General features: G+C 41.8%; 2 protein-coding genes across 4 annotated transcripts in view; one reads left to right on the top strand and one right to left on the bottom strand.

The window, feature by feature from the left end:
• YARS1 (tyrosyl-tRNA synthetase 1) overlaps nucleotides 1-6,589 on the bottom strand; it is a 17,428-nt gene extending 10,839 nt beyond the window's left edge. The window contains exons 1-6 of the mRNA XM_070949444.1: nucleotides 6,485-6,589; nucleotides 6,157-6,256; nucleotides 4,172-4,318; nucleotides 2,974-3,149; nucleotides 855-984; nucleotides 324-404 (exon numbers count right to left, since the gene is read on the bottom strand). Coding sequence (XP_070805545.1) covers nucleotides 324-404; nucleotides 855-984; nucleotides 2,974-3,149; nucleotides 4,172-4,318; nucleotides 6,157-6,213 — 591 coding nt within the window. The 5' untranslated portion in view covers nucleotides 6,214-6,256; nucleotides 6,485-6,589. The remainder of the gene's footprint in view (nucleotides 1-323; nucleotides 405-854; nucleotides 985-2,973; nucleotides 3,150-4,171; nucleotides 4,319-6,156; nucleotides 6,257-6,484) is intronic.
• Nucleotides 6,510-18,521, top strand: part of S100PBP (S100P binding protein) — a 24,865-nt gene continuing 12,853 nt past the window's right edge. Inside the window, exons 1-3 of one of the 3 annotated variants that reach the window (XM_070949446.1) lie at nucleotides 6,510-6,655; nucleotides 14,494-15,322; nucleotides 16,983-17,078. In XM_070949446.1, the coding sequence (XP_070805547.1) occupies nucleotides 6,646-6,655; nucleotides 14,494-15,322; nucleotides 16,983-17,078 (935 nt within the window). In that variant the 5' untranslated portion in view covers nucleotides 6,510-6,645. Of the gene's footprint in view, nucleotides 6,656-7,349; nucleotides 7,407-14,493; nucleotides 15,323-16,982; nucleotides 17,079-18,521 lie in introns of those variants that run through there. The other 2 variants (XM_070949445.1, XM_070949447.1) reach the window with 2 other exon arrangements.

Below are 18,521 nucleotides of genomic sequence, written 5' to 3'. Positions count from 1 at the left end.
TGTGGATCGGATTTCTTCCCCTGAACAGACGGATTGTCCCTTTCCTCTCCCTAGAGACTTCCTCCCCTTCAGCCAGTGGTTCCACCACCCCGGAGAGAAATTGCCAAAAGGATGCCCCTTCCTGACTGAAACCTGGCACCTGTTGTGGGCCACGTTCAGTCTCTCACTGGACAGGGAGAGTATCCCAGGAGTTGTGCTGATCCCTTGCTGGAGGCAAGAGCTCCTGGAAAATATCTTGGTCCAGCCATGGGATACCAGGTTACAACCAAAGGCAACAGAATTTTGGCTAGCATATCTGAAAAGGGGCACGCCTCTGCTTTCACCTTTTCTGCAAAAGTGAAAATTTTTCTCTGATCCACTCCTCCAAACTGTGCGTCAACTTTCAGGTACTCTTCATCCAGTGCCTGCAGCAAGAGCAAGAAAAAAGGACTCCTTAGAATCTACTGATTTTAACAGAGTGCTCCCCATTTTTTTCCTCAGAAGATATTATGTGCAAGGGCCATAACTGAAAGGCAATGAGCTCCAGAAGCAAACAGGGAAGGAACAAGTTTCTTTGTTCCACCACAATTAATGTCCTAGTTTTTATGCAGCCTGCTGTTTTCAGTCTGTGGAACATTTGCAAATGAAACTCAGCTTGGAAATTAATTTGCAAATATACTTCAAAAAGGTGTGTTGCTCCTCAAATATTGAGATTGGGGAAGTCCAAGGCTGAATCACTTCTAACAGATGTAAAACAAGAGCATTTCTGCTCCTCATATTGCTCCACACGTACTGGGCCCTGCACACCTACTATAAACTCAGATTGTGTTTTTTAAAAAGATAAACAGTTGGCTAACATATGGATGTCTCTCTACCTGCAGCCCAGGGTAGAGAAGACCACTGAGGAGAGGATGTTCCACTTGTTTCACCACTTCTGCGCCAGCTTTCTTGGCATCATGCTGGGTGACCACAGAGGACAGTCGATAGACATCCAGAGTGTATTCCCTAGGCAGACAGAAGGTAAGCCATAAGTGTGATAAAATGTTCTTCCTTTGCCAAAGATGCAAATGGTCTCGGGACTGCATAGGATACACAGACCTTTATCGAATGGGCAGCTGATCCTTACATTTATCGGCATGCAGGTAGTCCTCAACTTACGACCACAACCGAGCCCAGAATTGCCACTATTAAGCAAGGTGGTGGTTAAGAGTAATTTTACCATCTTTTTGGCCATGGCTGTTTAGCGAATCACTGCAGATGATAAGTGAATCAAATGGTCATTAAATGAATCTGGCTTCCCCCACTGAAGTCACCTGGGGAGGTTGCCAATGGTGATCACATGATCCTGGGATGCTGCAACCATCGGAAATACATGCCGGTTGCCAAGTGGCTGAGTTTTGGTCAGGTGACTATGGGGGATGCTGCAACGGTCATAAATGCAAGGACCATTGTAAGTCACCTTTTCATTGTTGTTGTAACTTCAAATGGCCGCTAAATGAATGGCTGTAAGTCGAGGATACCTGAATTTAATTCTTCCAACAAGCAAAGGCACCAACAAGGATGCTCCTGTGCACCTATTTGTTTCCTCTTCCCTCTTGAAGAATTAGCAGAATGTTGGGGGGGAAATGAGAATATTTAACATCAATGTAAAAATAGACCGTCACATAATCAACCTGTTCGTAGATCAATAAAATGCTACAATAAATGTAGATCAAAAAATTATCTCATCTCACTGACAAATATGGATAAATCATACACTATATTATTTTATCCTGATAAAAATCACAGTTATATAAAGTTATTGAATTTATCAGTGCAGATGGACTGAAATATGTAGCAATACTACAAAGACTGGACTTTTTAAATAAATTGCAATTATAGTTCAGCATTCATACTAGGCAAATAATTGTTTATTTATATAAAATTATAAAATTCACGATCAAAAAGATTATACAATATGAACAAAAGCATTAAGAAAAGTTTAGGCATAAATTTGAAACATTTTTATTGTTTCAATTGAGAGTTTACATTATTGGAAACTTAAATACTTGTCAGTCAATGCAAATTAAATTAGCAGTTGACTTTTTGTTTAGAGCAACAGCAATCCTCCTTAGAAGTAAGAAACATACACATTAACTGTTATGCATTTATTTATATCCCACCTCTGCACCTCTTAACCCTCATAATTCCTTCAGACAGTCACTCATGTTACCTCAGTTTGACTACTGCAATGTAAAGTATGTGGGGCTGATCTTGAAGACTATTCAGAAGCCTCAACGGGTCCAATATTAATTAATTAATTTTATATAGCTGCCATCTCATACTTTTGACTTTGGACAGTATACAAAATTAAAAGAACAAGAAAAAACAATCTAATAATTTTAAAAATTAAAGTATCATTAAAACAGAACTGTAATGACAAAAAGAGAATATAGTAACAAGAACAAAAAAACCACTGGGGTGCCATAGGCAGTAGTGGGCATGCCCAAGTAACTGCTCTGCTTCACCAACTGCATAGGTTACCAGTTTCTTCTGGGTGACATCCAAGATGCCAGTTGTCCCCTAAACAGCGGCACCAGGACTTCTGCCCACCTGTTTCCCATTGTATCAGCCCAGCCAGTTGGTCCAACAGGGCTACCACATCTGGATTCCACCAATTAAACAATATCATCTGTGGGAACCTGAAATGCACCTTCCCTGCCCTCTAGAATGAGTTTCCCCTCAACTGGATGGCCCCGCCCTTCACCCAGGGCCTTGGTGAGGGGGGGAGAGACTCTCCCCAATCCATGCCACCTGTCTGTCATGCTTGGCATCTTTCATCCACCTTTTAGGTTTTACTGATTTTTGTTATAAACAGCCCAGAGTCATTGGGAGCCAGGGGACGTATAAGTATATTAAATAGTAATGTTAAAAAATCTGCCTTTGGCATCAGACTCTATCTTTCCCAGGATTTCTCCTGGCAGAAAGAGGGTGGCTTCGGCCCTCTCAACTTACTTGCTGAGCTGGAAGTTGGTCCCTCGGACGAACCGGAGCTTCTCCAGAGGCACACCGATGCTCTCCAGCATTGCCTTAATGACCCCCTCGTAATACTGAGTACGCAATTCCAGAAGTTCCCACGGAGCCTTCATGTTGTCTAGGTAGGCATGGAGATCAGCGAACAGAATGGTCACCTGAGAAACAGAGTGGGTGGGGGGGTCATATGGGCTGCTGTCTTTTCGGTGAGGCAATGTCCCTTCCCTGGCCTGGGCGTGGGGGAGGGGGGAGTCTGTGAAGTCACAAAATCCCCCTACCCTTAAAGCCAAAACGAAAAGGCAACCTGATTGGAGGAGGAGAGGGTTTGAAGAGAGCTGCACAACTCTGAGGCATCCTTCTTAAACCACCCCCAAAGTAGGCAAAGACCCCACCCACCCTGGGCAGTTCTGGGGCCAGAGATGGGTTTTCACCCAATTCCCACTGCTTGCCTTGTACTAAAAAATTGAGGGAAGGCTAACCGTGTTCTTTCCTCCAAATCCCAGACAGAAAACGGAGGGGATTCAGAGTCAAGGGCTGTTCACCTTGAAAGCCCTGCAGAGTCTACCAACCTCACACTGCAGAGTGCCGCTCCCACTGCCACCAACTGGACTGAGAATCCTTAAAGGCTCAACCCTTCCCAAAACCTAAAAACATCACAATCCCATCTATCATATACAGCTGCCCAATAATCACTATCATTACCAACTGCAGCAAATTCTACCTAAGGAATAAAAATCCTGAGAACAGGAGGTGATTTGGGAGTTAATTTCCTAGAATTTAGGATTCCCATGCAGTTGTGCGTTTTGGTCCAGTTTAAACAGTTTGGTTGAAGGAAATGAGATGACTGTGCCCACGAGTTAAGAGAGATTCCTTTATCAAGGTACAGAGTATTCTTCTGCCTCTTCTTCCCTTCCCACCCTAGAGATACAGCTCGGTGTGGTTTATCTAGTGACTCAGAGTCACACATGGGGAGTGGTCCAAGAAGACACAGTAGGGCAGTGTTTCTTAATCTTGGCAGCTTTAAAGTGGGTGGACTTCATCTCCCAGAATTCCCCAGTCAGCTTTGCACATATCTTCCTCTCCAGAGGTCTCCAATATTCCACAGGCCAATTCAGGCTATGGTGGCAGCGATCACATGACTCCCCCCAAGGATCCAAAGCAAAGGCAGAGTTGGTTCAACCTCACAGCCAGCCTTGAGGAAGTCTGCGATCTTGGACATGGGCACGAAGTAGGCGATGTGAGGCTTGCCCGTCGTGGCTGTCCCCCAGTAAATCTTCAGCTCCCGCTCTTTCAGGATGGCTTTCAATTTATCCTCTCCAAGAACCTCCTGCAAACAAATAGGATTGTTTAGAACGTCTGCTGGAAGTAGAAATTTTACCAAAAGTCAAGATTAAATGTCTTGACTGCAGCAGAACTCTTCCCGAGGCCAGCATCCACAAAACCCCAAGACTTGAACAAGAAATAACTGAAGCTGCCTGGAAGCCCAAGGGATCCGATTGTGGCTCTTCCCTGCCAGGCACAAGGAAGCAGAATGACACCTTGAGCTCATCAGAGAAATGTCTTTGTTGCTGCCAGTCTTGCCAGACTAAATGCGCTCTCTTGAGATAAGCACTCCAGGGATTTAAGAAGGTCAGGTCTCCATCGTTTCCTCCCCTTCAGGGATTCTTAGTTAGCCTTATTAACTTCACCTCCCCACTTCAGTCACGGATCCCACCACGTTCTCTGGCCCCTGCAGAGAGCAAGAAGTGAGACCTCATCACTGCAGCCATTATCTGATCAGCCCTGTAGCAGAAAAGCAGCAAAATCAGGGAAGACTGTCCATGGCATTTCTGCGTTCTGCACTCATCTTTTTTTATCACAACACAGATGCGTATCTATTTTCAAAGACATTATGTAAGAAATGCATTATTACTAGTGTGGGAGAAGATTAGAGATAAATATTATTTGAAAATACCAGCATGGTTATCAACAATGGAAGCATTAAAACATCCAAACATTATTAATATTAGAAATATTCTTAGATATAAGGCTATTTTAACAGATAAGGGGGAATTGAAAGGGAAACAAGAAATAGAAGAACAAGGGATTGAGATGGCTTGGTATACTCATGCAAATTCAAACAAGATATGAAAAAGATGCTAAATTATATGGCTTCTATTTAGAAATGACAGAACTGGATAAAATACTCACAGGAACAGATGAACAAATAATTAAAATAATATATAACTATCTACTTAGTACTGAATTAGAAGAACAGGTAAAAGAAACAATGATAGCCTGGGCAAAAAATTTCAGATATTCAATTGAGCTAGATAAATGGCAGCAACTATGGGGAAAGAATTATAAATTAACAATGTCCACAGCATATAAGGAGAATCAATATAAAATGTTTTATAGATGGCATATGCCACCTGAAAAATTGGCAAAAAATGTTTAAAGATAAATCTGCAAAATGTTGGAAATGTCATCAGATACCAGGATCATATTATCATATGTGGTGGACATGTCAAGAAGTGAGAAATTATTGGATGAAAATCAAAACATGGTTAGAAGAAATGATACAACAACATATAGATTTAAAACCTGAACTGTTCCTATTGGGTATCTTACCAGAGAAACTTAGTAAGGAAAATATATATTTGATTGTACATGTTGTAACTGCAGTGAGGATAGTATTTGCGCAAAGATGGAAAGCAGAAAAAATCCCCATGGAGGGGGGAAATAATTAAGAAAATATTGGATTGTGCAGAAATGAATAGATTGACTTTGACATTTAAAGAAAGAGAAGAATCAGAATATTTTAAGATACGGGGGCAATTTTATTATTAGTTGGAGAATATATAGAATAATAGTGCAAAGAACGATGGGAGAAATGGCGTAATAAATGAAATGATAAATATTAAGATATGTGAAGTAATTGAGGAGTAGGGAGAAGACACAAAAGATGTACTCAGATGATACACTGATTGATTATGTATTCTATGTTTGTTTGGTCATAAAAATAAAAAAAACTTTTTAAACAAAGAAATCGAATGAACGAATGAACGAAGCGCTCGAGGCCCGTCCTTGCTCAGGGCCGGCAGCCTCCCAGTTTAAGGGCCGATTTCTTCCTGGCCCCTGAGCTCCTCCGCCCCTTCTTCACCCCCCCACCCCCCAGCCGAGGACCTGCAGATTCCGGGTGATGAGGTGAAGCTTCTCCTGGGCTGCCCGTTCATCCCCCATCGTGGCTCCCGACAGCTGCTGACTCACGCCGCGGCCTCCGAGCCTGAAACCAACCAAACGGCCCTGAGTGCCCGGAAGGGCAGCCCTCTCCGCAGCGCCCGTTCTCAAGCGGGGAGATGAGAAAGGGACGCAGGCGGGGATCCCGGGCCCACTCAGCGACCCACAAGCCAGCCCGCCCACTCTCGCCGGCGAGGCGCCTCCGGGGAGACCCCGCCGCAGTCCCCGGGCGCCTTCGGGGGAAGCAGAGGCGCCGACAGGGAAGGCAGCGCACCTGGCGCAGGCGGTCTGCGAGCTGCGTCCCCGCCGGGCGGCTCTCCACGCGTCGCACCCGCTGCCGCTCGGCGCTCCTCCCCTCGCCCTGGCGCCTCTGCCGCGCGAGCACCGAAAGGCCGATCGACGCCGCGGGGCGGGGCCAGCGCCTCTCCGGCGAAGATGGCGGCGGGTGAGTCACCGAAGCGGCTGCTGTCGGGGGGGCGGAGAGGGGGGCGCGCCTGGGCCTCTCGCCAAGAGCAGCCGGGCGGTGGGCGACGCGGCTTTCGGCCGGGAGGGCTTCGCGGTGGCTCGCTGAGGGGGTCGAGCCCCTTTCCTGCGCCCCCCTTGCAGGAGGGGAGGGGCCTGCCTTGGGAGGGGCTTCCGGGGCTTTTGGGGATGGCCGGAGGGGGGCGTCGCGAAAGGCGCGGGGGCGGGGCGTAGTAACCATAGTAACACGGGAGGCCGGAAGAGAAAGCGAAAGGAAGGGGCGGGGCGGGGGGGGGCTGCGGCGGGTTCTTCTGATTTGGGGCCCGACCGTCTCCAGGGAAGGGGAGGGAAGGGAGGGGAGGGAAGGGAAGGGAAGGGAAGGGAAGGGAGGGGAGGGGAGGGGAGGGAAGGGAAGGGAAGGGAAGGGAAGGGAGGGAGGGGAGGGAGGGAAGGGAAGGGGAGGGGAGGGGGCTGGAATGAGGAGGCTTTTCCGTGGCGTTTTAAATCCGTTCCGTATTGATGGGGATGGGGGGCATCATCGGGGGGTTAAAAAATATTTAAATGAGGATATTTATCAACAAACTCAGGAAAAAAATCGTTTATTCGAGCATTACTGAACCTGCATTTTAAATATCAAACAAAATGCATTTTTCAAGACTTTTTTTACAGAGCTTTAGGTTCTTGGTAGGAAGAGATGTGGAGATCGTTGGTCTGGATCCCCCATGAGCAAAGAGGTCAGGTTCTCCTTAAGGTGGAACTATCCTCCGCCTCTATATATTCACCTCACCTCGGTTTTTTTAACAGATGTCTTTACTTTTAAAAGTTTATGCCACATTTTCCTAATCAGGTAATAAAAAGGAAAGTCATAAACATACTAACTTTAAAAAGATCAGTAAAATGTAAATTGTCTCAGTGGTGAATGGACAGAAAATAATCAATCAATCTGTATGTATGTATATTACATATGTACATGTGTATATGCATAAATGTGTGTGTATATATATGTGTGTATGTATGTATATTGATTTCCAAAGATTAAATAGGAATTCATTCAGCAAAATTTGAATTTCTGGTGTCACAAATGTCTCTGGCATATGCCCTGGTCATTGCTAGAAGATGGTGGCAGTATTTTTGAAAGTATACCAGAAGGAAATGGCTATGATGTAGACAGCATCCCAGGAAGCTACAATGGTGATCAGGGTCACCTGCTTTTTGGCTTACAGAGGTGTTAACTACGTCTACTATGGCTGCCATTTTATTATTAGCTAGCCACCCAATGACAATTCACAATATCTTAACTTTCCAAGTAGATCCTGGAAAGGTATTGTTTTGTTAGAAGTGTAACTTAATTGGCGTAAAGAGTTTATTTTATTGAATGTTGGTTTTGAAACTTTTTGGTGTAAACAAGTCACTGTTGAATAGAAACTGTATCTTCCCTGTAGAGTAGCTATAACTCCCAGAAAATTAGGACTTTGATGCTGAGAATACTTTTCCTATTATTTGGATCGCATTACGAGTAGTCTTTGACTTACAACAGTTCATTTAGTGACCGTTTGAAGTTACAACAGTACTGAAAAAGGGGACTTTTTTAGGGGACTGTAGATTAAAACATATAAAGAACGGTTGCTGGAATTGGATGTGTCTATTTTAATGAATAGAAGGACTAGGGGTGACATGATAGCGGTGTTCCAGTATCTCAAGGGTTGCCACACAGAAAGGAGTCAAGCTATTCTCCAAAGAATCTGAAGGCAAGACCAGAAGCAATGGATACAAACTGATCAAGGAGAAAACCAACCAAGAAGTAAGGAGAAATTTCCTGACTGAGAAACCAGTGGAACAAATTTGCCTCCAGAAGTTGTGAATGCTCCAACGCTGGAAGTTTTTAAGAAGAGATTCAGACCACTAGTCTGAAATGGTATTGGGTTTCCTGCCTGAGCAGGGGGTTGAAATAGAAGACCTCCAAAGTCCCTTCCAACTCTGTTATTCTGTTTTGTTAACTTATGACCATTTTTCACATAATTGTTGCAGCATCCCCATGCTCACCTGATCAAAATTCAGCTGCTTGGCAATGGACTCACAGTTCTGATGGCTGCAGTGTTATAGGGCCATGTGATCACCCTTTGCAAACTTATGACAAGGAAAGTCAATAGGGAAGCCAGATTCATTTAACAACTGTCATAGACCAGTACCACAAACAAAGGCATTAAAAATACTAAAAACAAAAATAAGAGGCAGACAGGATAATGTATTGCAGTTGGTGGTGGGTTATCAATGGGCAGTTAAAGTTTGCCTCATTTTACATACAACAGAGCAAAATTTGATCACATTCAAAGAAACTACTTTGTACTGATACAATAGCAGTAGTTGCACATAAAAAAACATGAATATTTCCTGGGTATTTTATTAGGTGAGGTGTTATAAATTGAATCTGGAATACGAAACTATCTGTATGGTAGGAGATTTCAATGCAATCATGGACATAGAAAAAGACTATCGGAGTAATAAACAGAGTAAAACCAGAAAGAAAACTCTACCGGAACCTTTCAAAGACATGATCAACGAACTACACCTACATGACGTATGGAGAGAGGCAAACATGCAAACAAAACAGTATACATATTATTCGAACCCACACCAGTCATGGTCTAGGATCGACATGGCCTGGATGACCTCAGACCTCAGAGAGGAGGTAAAAAATATCGAAATAGCAGCGAACACATGGGCAGATCATAACCCCATTAAAATAATATGGAAAGGACATCGAAAGCAAAGGAGGTGGATGATGGATACGGGAATAATAAAAGATAAGGAATATATACAGATGATTGAGAAAGAGGTTAAAATGTTCCTACAAATAAACACTAAAGAACAGACATCGCTTCAAAACCTTTGGGACACAATTAAAGCATACATAAGAGGTCTTACAATTGCGTATATGGCAAAAAAAAATAAAGAGAAACAACAGTCAAGGAATAAATCGTTAGAAGAACTTAGAATATATGAATTAGAATTGCAGAAGGAGCCCCATAACAAAACAATAAAAGGAAAATTAAATCTTACTAAACATAAAATCAATCTGATTACCCAGACAGAAATTGCACAGAAAATCAAATTAGCAAAACAGAAACATTTTGAGCATGCAAACAAAACGGGGCGCTGGTTAGCATATAAATTGAAAAAAGAAAAAGAAAGGAGAACAATATTTCAATTGCAGGATGAAACAGGACAAATATACCATACCAACCTAGACAAAAAACGTATAGTCAAAGATTTTTTTCAAAGTCTCTACAAGAAAGAAGAGATTCGGGATGAAGACATTAAGGAATACCTATGTAAAACAAACATCACAAAATTAGAGGAGTCCCACAGAGAAGCATTAAATAGACCAATTACGATGTCTGAGCTGGTGGAAGCAAGGAAAAAGCAAAAAAACAACAAGGTCCCAGGCCCAGATGGAATACCAACGGAGTTTTATATAAACTGTCAAAATGCAATCGATGAACTGTTACTCCAAGTCCTCAATGATGCATTATTAGAAGCAGAAATTCCCAAATCCTGGACTGAAACCATTATTACACTTATCCCTAAAGAAGACACAGACCTCACACAAGTTAAAAATTATAGGCCGATCTCATTGCTCAATGTAGATTATAAACTCTTCATGTTGGTTATAACGCAAAGACTGAAAACAATTATTCATAAATACATACCTACAGATCAGAACGGTTTTGTTCCAAGAAGACAGATCAAAAATAACATAAGAACAATTATCAACGTCCTGGAATATTACGAGAAAAGAGTTGATAAACAAGTAGCCTTAATCTTCTTAGACGCACAAAAGGCCTTTGATAATCTAAATTGGAACTTCCTCATATTGCAACTAGAAACCATGGACTTTGGTGCTAAATTTTTACATATGATTAGAAGAGTATATTCCCTCCAAACGGCCAAAATTATGATTAATGGAGATATGACTGAAAATCTGGCTATACAAAAGGGTGTGAGACAGGGCTGCCCCTTATCCCCACTATTGTTCATAATTTCATTGGAAATATTACTAAATGAAGTCAGGAAAGATGCCGAAATAAAAGGTTTGAGAACACGGAAAGAAGAGTACAAATTGCAAGCCTTCGCTGACGACATGGTATTTATAATGGAGCAACCGGAAATAACAGGAACCAAACTTCTAGCGAAGATAGAGGAATATGGAAGAGTCGCAGGGCTTAAAATTAACAAAAAACTAAAGTATTAACAAAGAATTTGACAAAGGTACAGGAGACAAAACTAGAAGACAAATTAGGAATACAAATTGTAAAGAGAATAAAGTATCTAGGAATCTGGCTTACTGCTAAAGCAATAACAATTAGAGAAGACAATTATAATAAATTAATGAAACAAATTAGAAAAGACCTGGAAACGTGGAACAAATTACAACTGTCATTCCTAGGGAAAATTGCATCCATAAAAATGAATATACTGCCTAGATTACTCTACCTTTTTCAAGTAACCCCAATCTGGCCAGGAAAGAACTTTTTTAAGGACCTTAATAAAATAATAACAAAATTTATCTGGAATGGGAAAAGGGCCAGAATCAAAATAAAGTGTATGCAAGATATTCGGGAAAAAGGAGGTTTAGGCCTACCGGACTGGGAGTTATATTATAAAGCAGTGTCGCTAAACTGGATAAGGGACTGGATAGACCTTAAGAATAAAAGAATGCTATCACTAGAGGGCTTTGAATTACAACGCGGATGGCACGCCTTTCTGTGGGAGGGAAAGGACAAGCACCACGGATACTTCCAGCAACATATTATCAGAGAATCATTGTACAAATCATGGCAAGAGATTAGGAAACATTATACCAAGATTCCACAATGGCTATCGACAATGGAAGCACTAATATATCCCAATGCCATGGATATAGAGAAAATGAGGACTTATAAAGAATTACTGAACAGTGAAGGAGAATTACAAACAAGACAAGAATTACAAAATCAGGGTATAGACATTGATTGGTGGCCATACATGCAAATAGAATCAAGATATAAAACTGATCGGGCACAATTTGGATTCCAAAATGAACCAAATGAATTGGATAAAATATTACAAAGTACAGATCAGAAAATGATTACCAAAATTTATAAGTACTTATTAAAATACAAATTAGAAGAGGAGGTTGTCAAAGAGAATATGATAATATGGGCCAAAAATATAGGATATACTATTGAATTGGATAAGTGGGAGAATCTGTGGAAGATAAATTACAAGATGACATTGTCTATACCCTACAAGGAAAACCTTTACAAAATGTTCTACCGATGGCACCTCCCACCGGCGTGCCTAGCCAAGATGTTCCCAAATACATCTCCGATGTGCTGGAAATGTAAATCACAGAAAGGGACATATTATCATCTCTGGTGGCTATGCCGAAGGGCAAAACAATACTGGCAACAAATTAAAACAATGATTGAAGAAATCACGAAACAAAAACTGGAAATGAGGCCGGAAACCTTCTTATTGGGAATAATCACAGCACAATATACCAAAGAAATAAAATATCTGATCATCCATATCCTCACAGCGGCACGTATACTCTTTGCCCAACATTGGAAATCTGAACAGTTACCCACAGAAGACAAAATAATAGCTAAAATTACAGAATGTGCAGAATTGGATAAGCTCACAAAAGAAATACAAGAGAAAGATGATACTGATTACTATTTAGTATGGCAAAGATGGTACAGCTGGCTGGAGGCAAAAATAGGAATTTAAAGATGACTTTCGATTATTCAATAGAAATGCATAGAAGTAAATAAGGAGTCAACTATATATGTATATATATAACTAAGTAAATAGGTGACTGTAGATATTGATACAAATAGAAATATGAAAAATAACCCACCGTTGTTTTATCTTCTAAGAGTCAGTCATTGGACTGAATTGATGTGTGTTCGTTTTGTATGTTGTTTCAATGTATTTATGTTGATTTTGTTTTTTCTTTTTATTATTAATAAAAACTATTAAAAAAAAAAAAGAATCTGTCAGTCCTTATAGAAGATGTAGTATAGCAGGATGTGAGCTATAGTTTCAATGGCCTGTTGTCCACAGGGACACAGTCTCAGCTCATATGGTATTTTTATGTATTGGCCCTCCAAAACTGCTGTGGGAAGTGTGTTGCTAAGGTTAGTGCCTTTTGGAATTTGCGGGTGGTTATTTGATATATCTTGCTGCTTTGATTGCTCAAATAAACATTCTTAGGAAGAACAGCCCAATCTTGTTCAATTTCCATATCTTTAATATATTGTTTAAGTGCACTGAGTGCACACTCATTATTAACCCATTATTAAAAGAACTTCCCTGGATAGAACCGTGTTAGCAACTTAACAACCGTGGCAAGAAAGGTCGTAAATTGGGGCAAAATTCACTTAATGTTGCTTAGCAACAGAAATTTTGGGCTCAATTGTCATAAGTCAAGGACTATCTGTAATTGAATATCATATCACAAATAATATAGAGGTTAATTCTAACTTTCTAACCATTTATAATGGCTATTCACACAGTGTAGTAAGCCATAATGTAGCCACAATATCTGGGTTCATGTAATTTGGTTATTTGCAAAACTAAGATTAAACATGATTAGCATACTTGTACCAATACAGAGTTTAAAATATCCATATGATATTAAATTGTTGCTAATATCAATAAATCATATAAAAATATTTCTTCTTTCAAAAGGACTTTTCAAAAATACAAGTTTATGTTTTAAACTTCTTTATACCTTTGAATTAGTATTGACTTCTGGTGAGTGCCTGGACGTGACTGTACAGTTTTCTTAACCAGATTTTTCAGAAGTGGTTCACCATTGCCTCCTTCCTCGGGCCATGAGGAATGGCTTTCCCAAAGTCACCCAGCTGGCTTTGTGGCTAAAGCAGGACTGGGACTCATTCTCCTGTTTCTAGCCTGGTGCCTTAACCACTACTCCAAACTGGCTCTCCTTTAAATGCAGCAGTGTTACACTTCTTTTAAAAAATACAGAAATTCCTGATATACTAAGGGTTAGAGTAGCAGTTTTCTTATCCTTACAACTTAATCTTGCTGCACAGTGGGCTGCTTTCTTCTCTTTTCTTAAATCTTAGTATTGTTTTAACTTCCTCTTGTATATAGACTTTCATCATCAGAATCTGAGCTGCAGGTAAAGCTTAAGGAAATCATGTACACTCCTTGCAGGGCTACCTGTTCAGGGTACCTATTGAAATGGTAAAGGAAGTCTGTAGGAAGTCTGCAGCTCAGTGAGGTTAGCTTACTCTAATGCAGGGGTGCTTAAATTTGGCCCATGGGGCTGGCTGGAAATAGCAAAGGATTGGCCCACGGTGCCTCTCCTGGCAGCACCTGTTTTGCCGGCAGGGTGCTGCTGGAGGTGTCCCTCCCGTCTCCCCTGCTGGACCGCAGAGGAGACCTACAATGCTGATCTGGCCCTCAAAGAATTCCAGTTTGACACCCCTGCTCTAGTGCAAGAATTATAAGCAATAAGCAAATGGCTTGACTTAATTTGCACGATGAAGCCTCCTTCCAAGTATGTGCAGTCTCAGGGGAAGAGGAGGAAAGCCATGCTTGAACTTTCTCAAAACTGAGATTCCAGGCAGTTAGAGACCACTTTGATTGAAACGGCTTTGGTTATAAGGTTATCCTTCCTTAGTATTTAACCTGGAGAGCGGAGGGTGGGATCCTTAAAATATAGCGGTCAGAAAAGCAGTATTGGGTCAAATCGCATTCTCTGCTTCTGTAGTCGTTTCTTAAAGTTGCTTTCTCTGTTTGCTTTAGGTTCCAGGAGCAAGAGGCATTTAGAAGAGGCGTGTGAAGAAGGCGGCGCAGGAGACATGAAAAGACAATGCTGTATGACCTGCAGGTGCTCATCCTCTCAGGCACATTCTCTCAGCAATGGAAGAGCAGCTTCTCCAGGCTCTTTCCTGAGCAGCACTGGATGCTTGGATAATGACTTGGATGATGCCATCCTGGCTCGTTCTGATGAGGAAAAGCCAGATTCTCCCACCGGACTCTCTCGTGAAGCTGAGGATGAGCTCATAGCAGAGGATCTGGAAACCTCCCTGTGTTTTGTAGCAGTTGAAGTAAATAGATGTGAGGATGTGAAGAGTAGCCTTTTAGCTTGTCCTGAGTCTTCACAGCCTCTGAGGGCTCTGGATGAGGTTGAAAGCACAAAACCTCTTCCTCAGACCGGTTCTTCAGGCAGCTCAAGTGAGGGGGCTCTTTTCATGAATGATTTGGAAAAATACTTGAATAAGAGCTCTAAAAATCAAGCAGAGTTTGGTGCAAATTACAATGGTGTTAGGATTCCAGAAGCTGATTCAGATGTAACAGCTTCTTTGAATCCGGAAAGAGGTCTGTCTAGAAAAATAGATAATGAAGCAATAAAGACGGTGACAAATGATTTGCCAGTAGGAAGCCAACTAGTGGCTGAACATGAATCATTTGGTGCAGTGATTGAACAGTCCTCCTCAGAGAGACAGACTTTCCTAAGTTACAAGCAGCTGAGAGGCAAGAATACAAGCAACCCACTACCTGAAAAAGAATTAGATACCATTGACCAAAGAAAGGATTGTGTGGAAGTTCCTGATGTTAAAAAAACAAATAGGTCAGAATACCTCCCCCTTCCCCTTCTTCCAGTGATATGCTGTTAGATGTGCTTTCTCAAATCATGCACGCATCTTGTTTTTCCCTACTTTGTGCAGGTTATGGATTGAGCTGATTAATCTTCAGAAAGTGGAAATGCATATGAGGACCTTGTATGTGTGACATACAATAGGCTTGTTTTCTATCCCTTTGCTTCCTACTAGATGGTAACGGGCACTAAATGTTTACGATGGAAGACAGATTCCATGTCCAGGTTGATGTCCCCTCTTTTCCTGTGTGATTTGGAAGCAGTTAACATGTTTTGGTTTTCTTTTAAATTTCATTTTCCTTATTTTCCTTTTCCCCCTACTCCCCAAAGTCCCAGTTTTCCTTTTCCATGGATATAAGAATGTTTCCTGTTTGAAATATGGCACAAAATTAACAGTTGAGAGTCTTCATCCTGCAGAGGGCTAAAAGCTTGTACTTTCTCAAAACCAACATGTAGGCTATTCAAGATAACTTGCATATGTCTGATGCTAGACAGTGTTACCTACTCAAAGCACTGATCGTTATTTTTTACAAATTGTGGATAGTATGAAAGCATGTTTTGTTGGCCATCTGATGTTGCTGAGGATATCTGCTTAGATCAGAGATGAGGTTTTTCTCTGTCACCAGGAACAGAAGGAGATAGCTCCATCTCTTCTAGCTAGAAAGCAGGACTTAGACCCTGGGTGTAGAACTTTTTGGGTTGCCTGAGCCTCTTTGAGTGAAGAGGAATTCTCTTGAACTGCGTATAAAATATATAACATAGTTAATGTATATTAATTATGATGTCAAAAGTTTATGATCTTGGGGCATATTACTGGCTGTCCAGGGTTGCATGCAGGCCAGGGGTTGGGCAGACCTGGCTTAGAGTGTCTTCCTTTGTCAGAGGGAAGCCCTTCTCTTTAGTCTTACATGCTGTCTTCAAGAGTATGCAATGCTTCTAGAGTTTATGATACTAATCTCCCCTGCCTGGACCTTGTCAAGCTAGGCATTGAGCAGTATCAAGTGGTTACTGTTCAGCTGACTGAAACAATATTTATTCATGCATTGAGATGTGATGATGACAGAAAAGAGAGACAAATTGGTTGTGGGGCAAATGCTGCCAGAGTGGTACAAGACTGTACCAGTGGCTGGTAAGGTAATACACAACACCCAAGTGGCTATTAGCCATCAGCGGTTTCAGGATGGAAGTTTGGAGAACTGACCTGGAAGCACTGACCTCCCAAGATCTCAATGGGGGCAAACCCACCATTTCTGCTTTTGCTCTCAATGGAATGGTGGCAGGAGGGTCTGAGGAAGTTGGATGTGCAGGTATTTTGATATTTTTGGCACAGCCTCAGGATACATATAAAGAAGATATGAGCTGGCCTAATGATGACCAATGGGCAGGGTGCAACCAAACCTCAACTGCCCAGTTGAGAAATGGGACAGGTTTGGTTGCATCTTCATGGACACAGGGTACAAACGTGCCAGTCGTTTTACTCCCTCCGCCATTATGTTTGTTCCAAAGCGAAACCATACTGTACATGATCAGAGTGATGCAAAAAGACAACCTATTTTGTTCGTAAGGAGTTAGTAAGTTCTTCCAGAAGTCTATCTAATGGATTTTGTTCCTCCCTATTTCTGCCTATTCACAGGCAGGAAGTGGCTAAAGAAGCAAAGAGGAAGCTATACCCTTCAGTTTGTCAACCCCTGAGCAGCGCGGAAGGCTCCATTTTCTGTGTGAAATCAAGGTACAACCCACAACAGCCATTCTTCAAGAGCTTCAGTCCAAGGCGAATATTAGACTGCCTAATGTTACCCTCTAGCTTAGTGGCCCCCAACCTTCAGGGCACCAGGGACTGGTTCCTTGGAGAGAGGGGAACAAGGGGCTGTGGTTTTACATGCTGCCTGCATCGTGCGGATGGGGCTTTGTTTTTTTTTGTGTGGCCTGATTGCTGGCATGCCACGGACTGGTGGCAGTCCATGGACCACGGGTTGGGCATCTCTGCTCTATCTGTACTATACATATCAGAACCTGTTCAATATTGACCTTTAAAAAAAAAGATAAAACATGCTAATCTGGGCCATAACAATTCAGTAGACAATATCTGAAGAATCCCAATGGACAGTAGGGGTTTTTTTTCTCTGTACATTGCTCACCATGGATGTCAGAGCCCAACTGCTGGGTTATCAATATTACTGGGGTGAGTAACAAAAATACTTATAGCCTTCATGTTTCTTCTATCAATGGAATGGCTAGCTGTACCTAACATTCATGTGATGGTGGCAATCCTAACTTTCAGAATCAGTTCTGAATAAAGAAGTGCTCACCAATCCGTGTGAACAAGGGGGAGCTCACTGGTGGCATGATGCAGCCCAGGCTTCAGGCATTGGAGATGGATGCCAAGTGAAAGTCGGTCTTGGGGAAGAAGCTATTCAGACAAGTAATCAGATAAGAAAAATCCTTGCCCACAGCTCCAGTTGTTTTGGACTGATACAGAATTGGGCGTGTGAAGACCAGGAAAAGAGCTAAGAGATGGATGGTGATGGCAAAGTAAACAGACCCAGAAAACTACAGACCAATCAGCCTAACATCAATACCTGGGAAGATACTGCAAAAAATAATCAAAAAATAGATCTGCGAACATCTAGAAACAAAGTTATAACTAAAAGGCAGCACGGATTTTTAAAAAAGAGATCATGCCAAACCAATCATTTTATTCTTTAACAAAGTGACTAAATTAGATCAGCAAAATGATGTGGACATAGTATATTTAGACTTCAGCAAGGCATTTGACAAAGTAGACCACAATCTACTTCTTGGTAAGTTAGAAAAATGTGGGATAGACACCATCACCACCCGATGGATTTGCAACTGGTTGACAAACCGTACTCAACGAGTAATCCTTAATGGTACTATATCTACATGGAGGGGAGTAAGCAGTGAGGTACCACAAGGTCTTAGGCCCAGTACTCTTCAATATCTTCATAAATGACTTAGATGAGGGAATAGAAGGAGAACTCATCGAATTTGCGGATGATACTAAGCTGGCAGGAATAGCCAACACCCCAGAAGACAAGCTCAGGATCCAAATGGATCTTGACAGACTTGAACAATGGGCCCTATCCAACAAAATGAAATTTAATCTGGAGAAAAGCAACGTTTTACACCAAGGCAGGAAAAACAAAGGTAC

The sequence above is a fragment of the Pituophis catenifer genome, unplaced genomic scaffold (genome assembly GCF_029215685.1).
Source record: "Pituophis catenifer annectens isolate HBS135680 unplaced genomic scaffold, rPitCat1.0.hap2 SCAF_9, whole genome shotgun sequence".
NCBI lineage: Eukaryota > Metazoa > Chordata > Lepidosauria > Squamata > Colubridae > Pituophis > Pituophis catenifer.
This window is presented reverse-complemented; position numbering and strand designations above follow the sequence as displayed.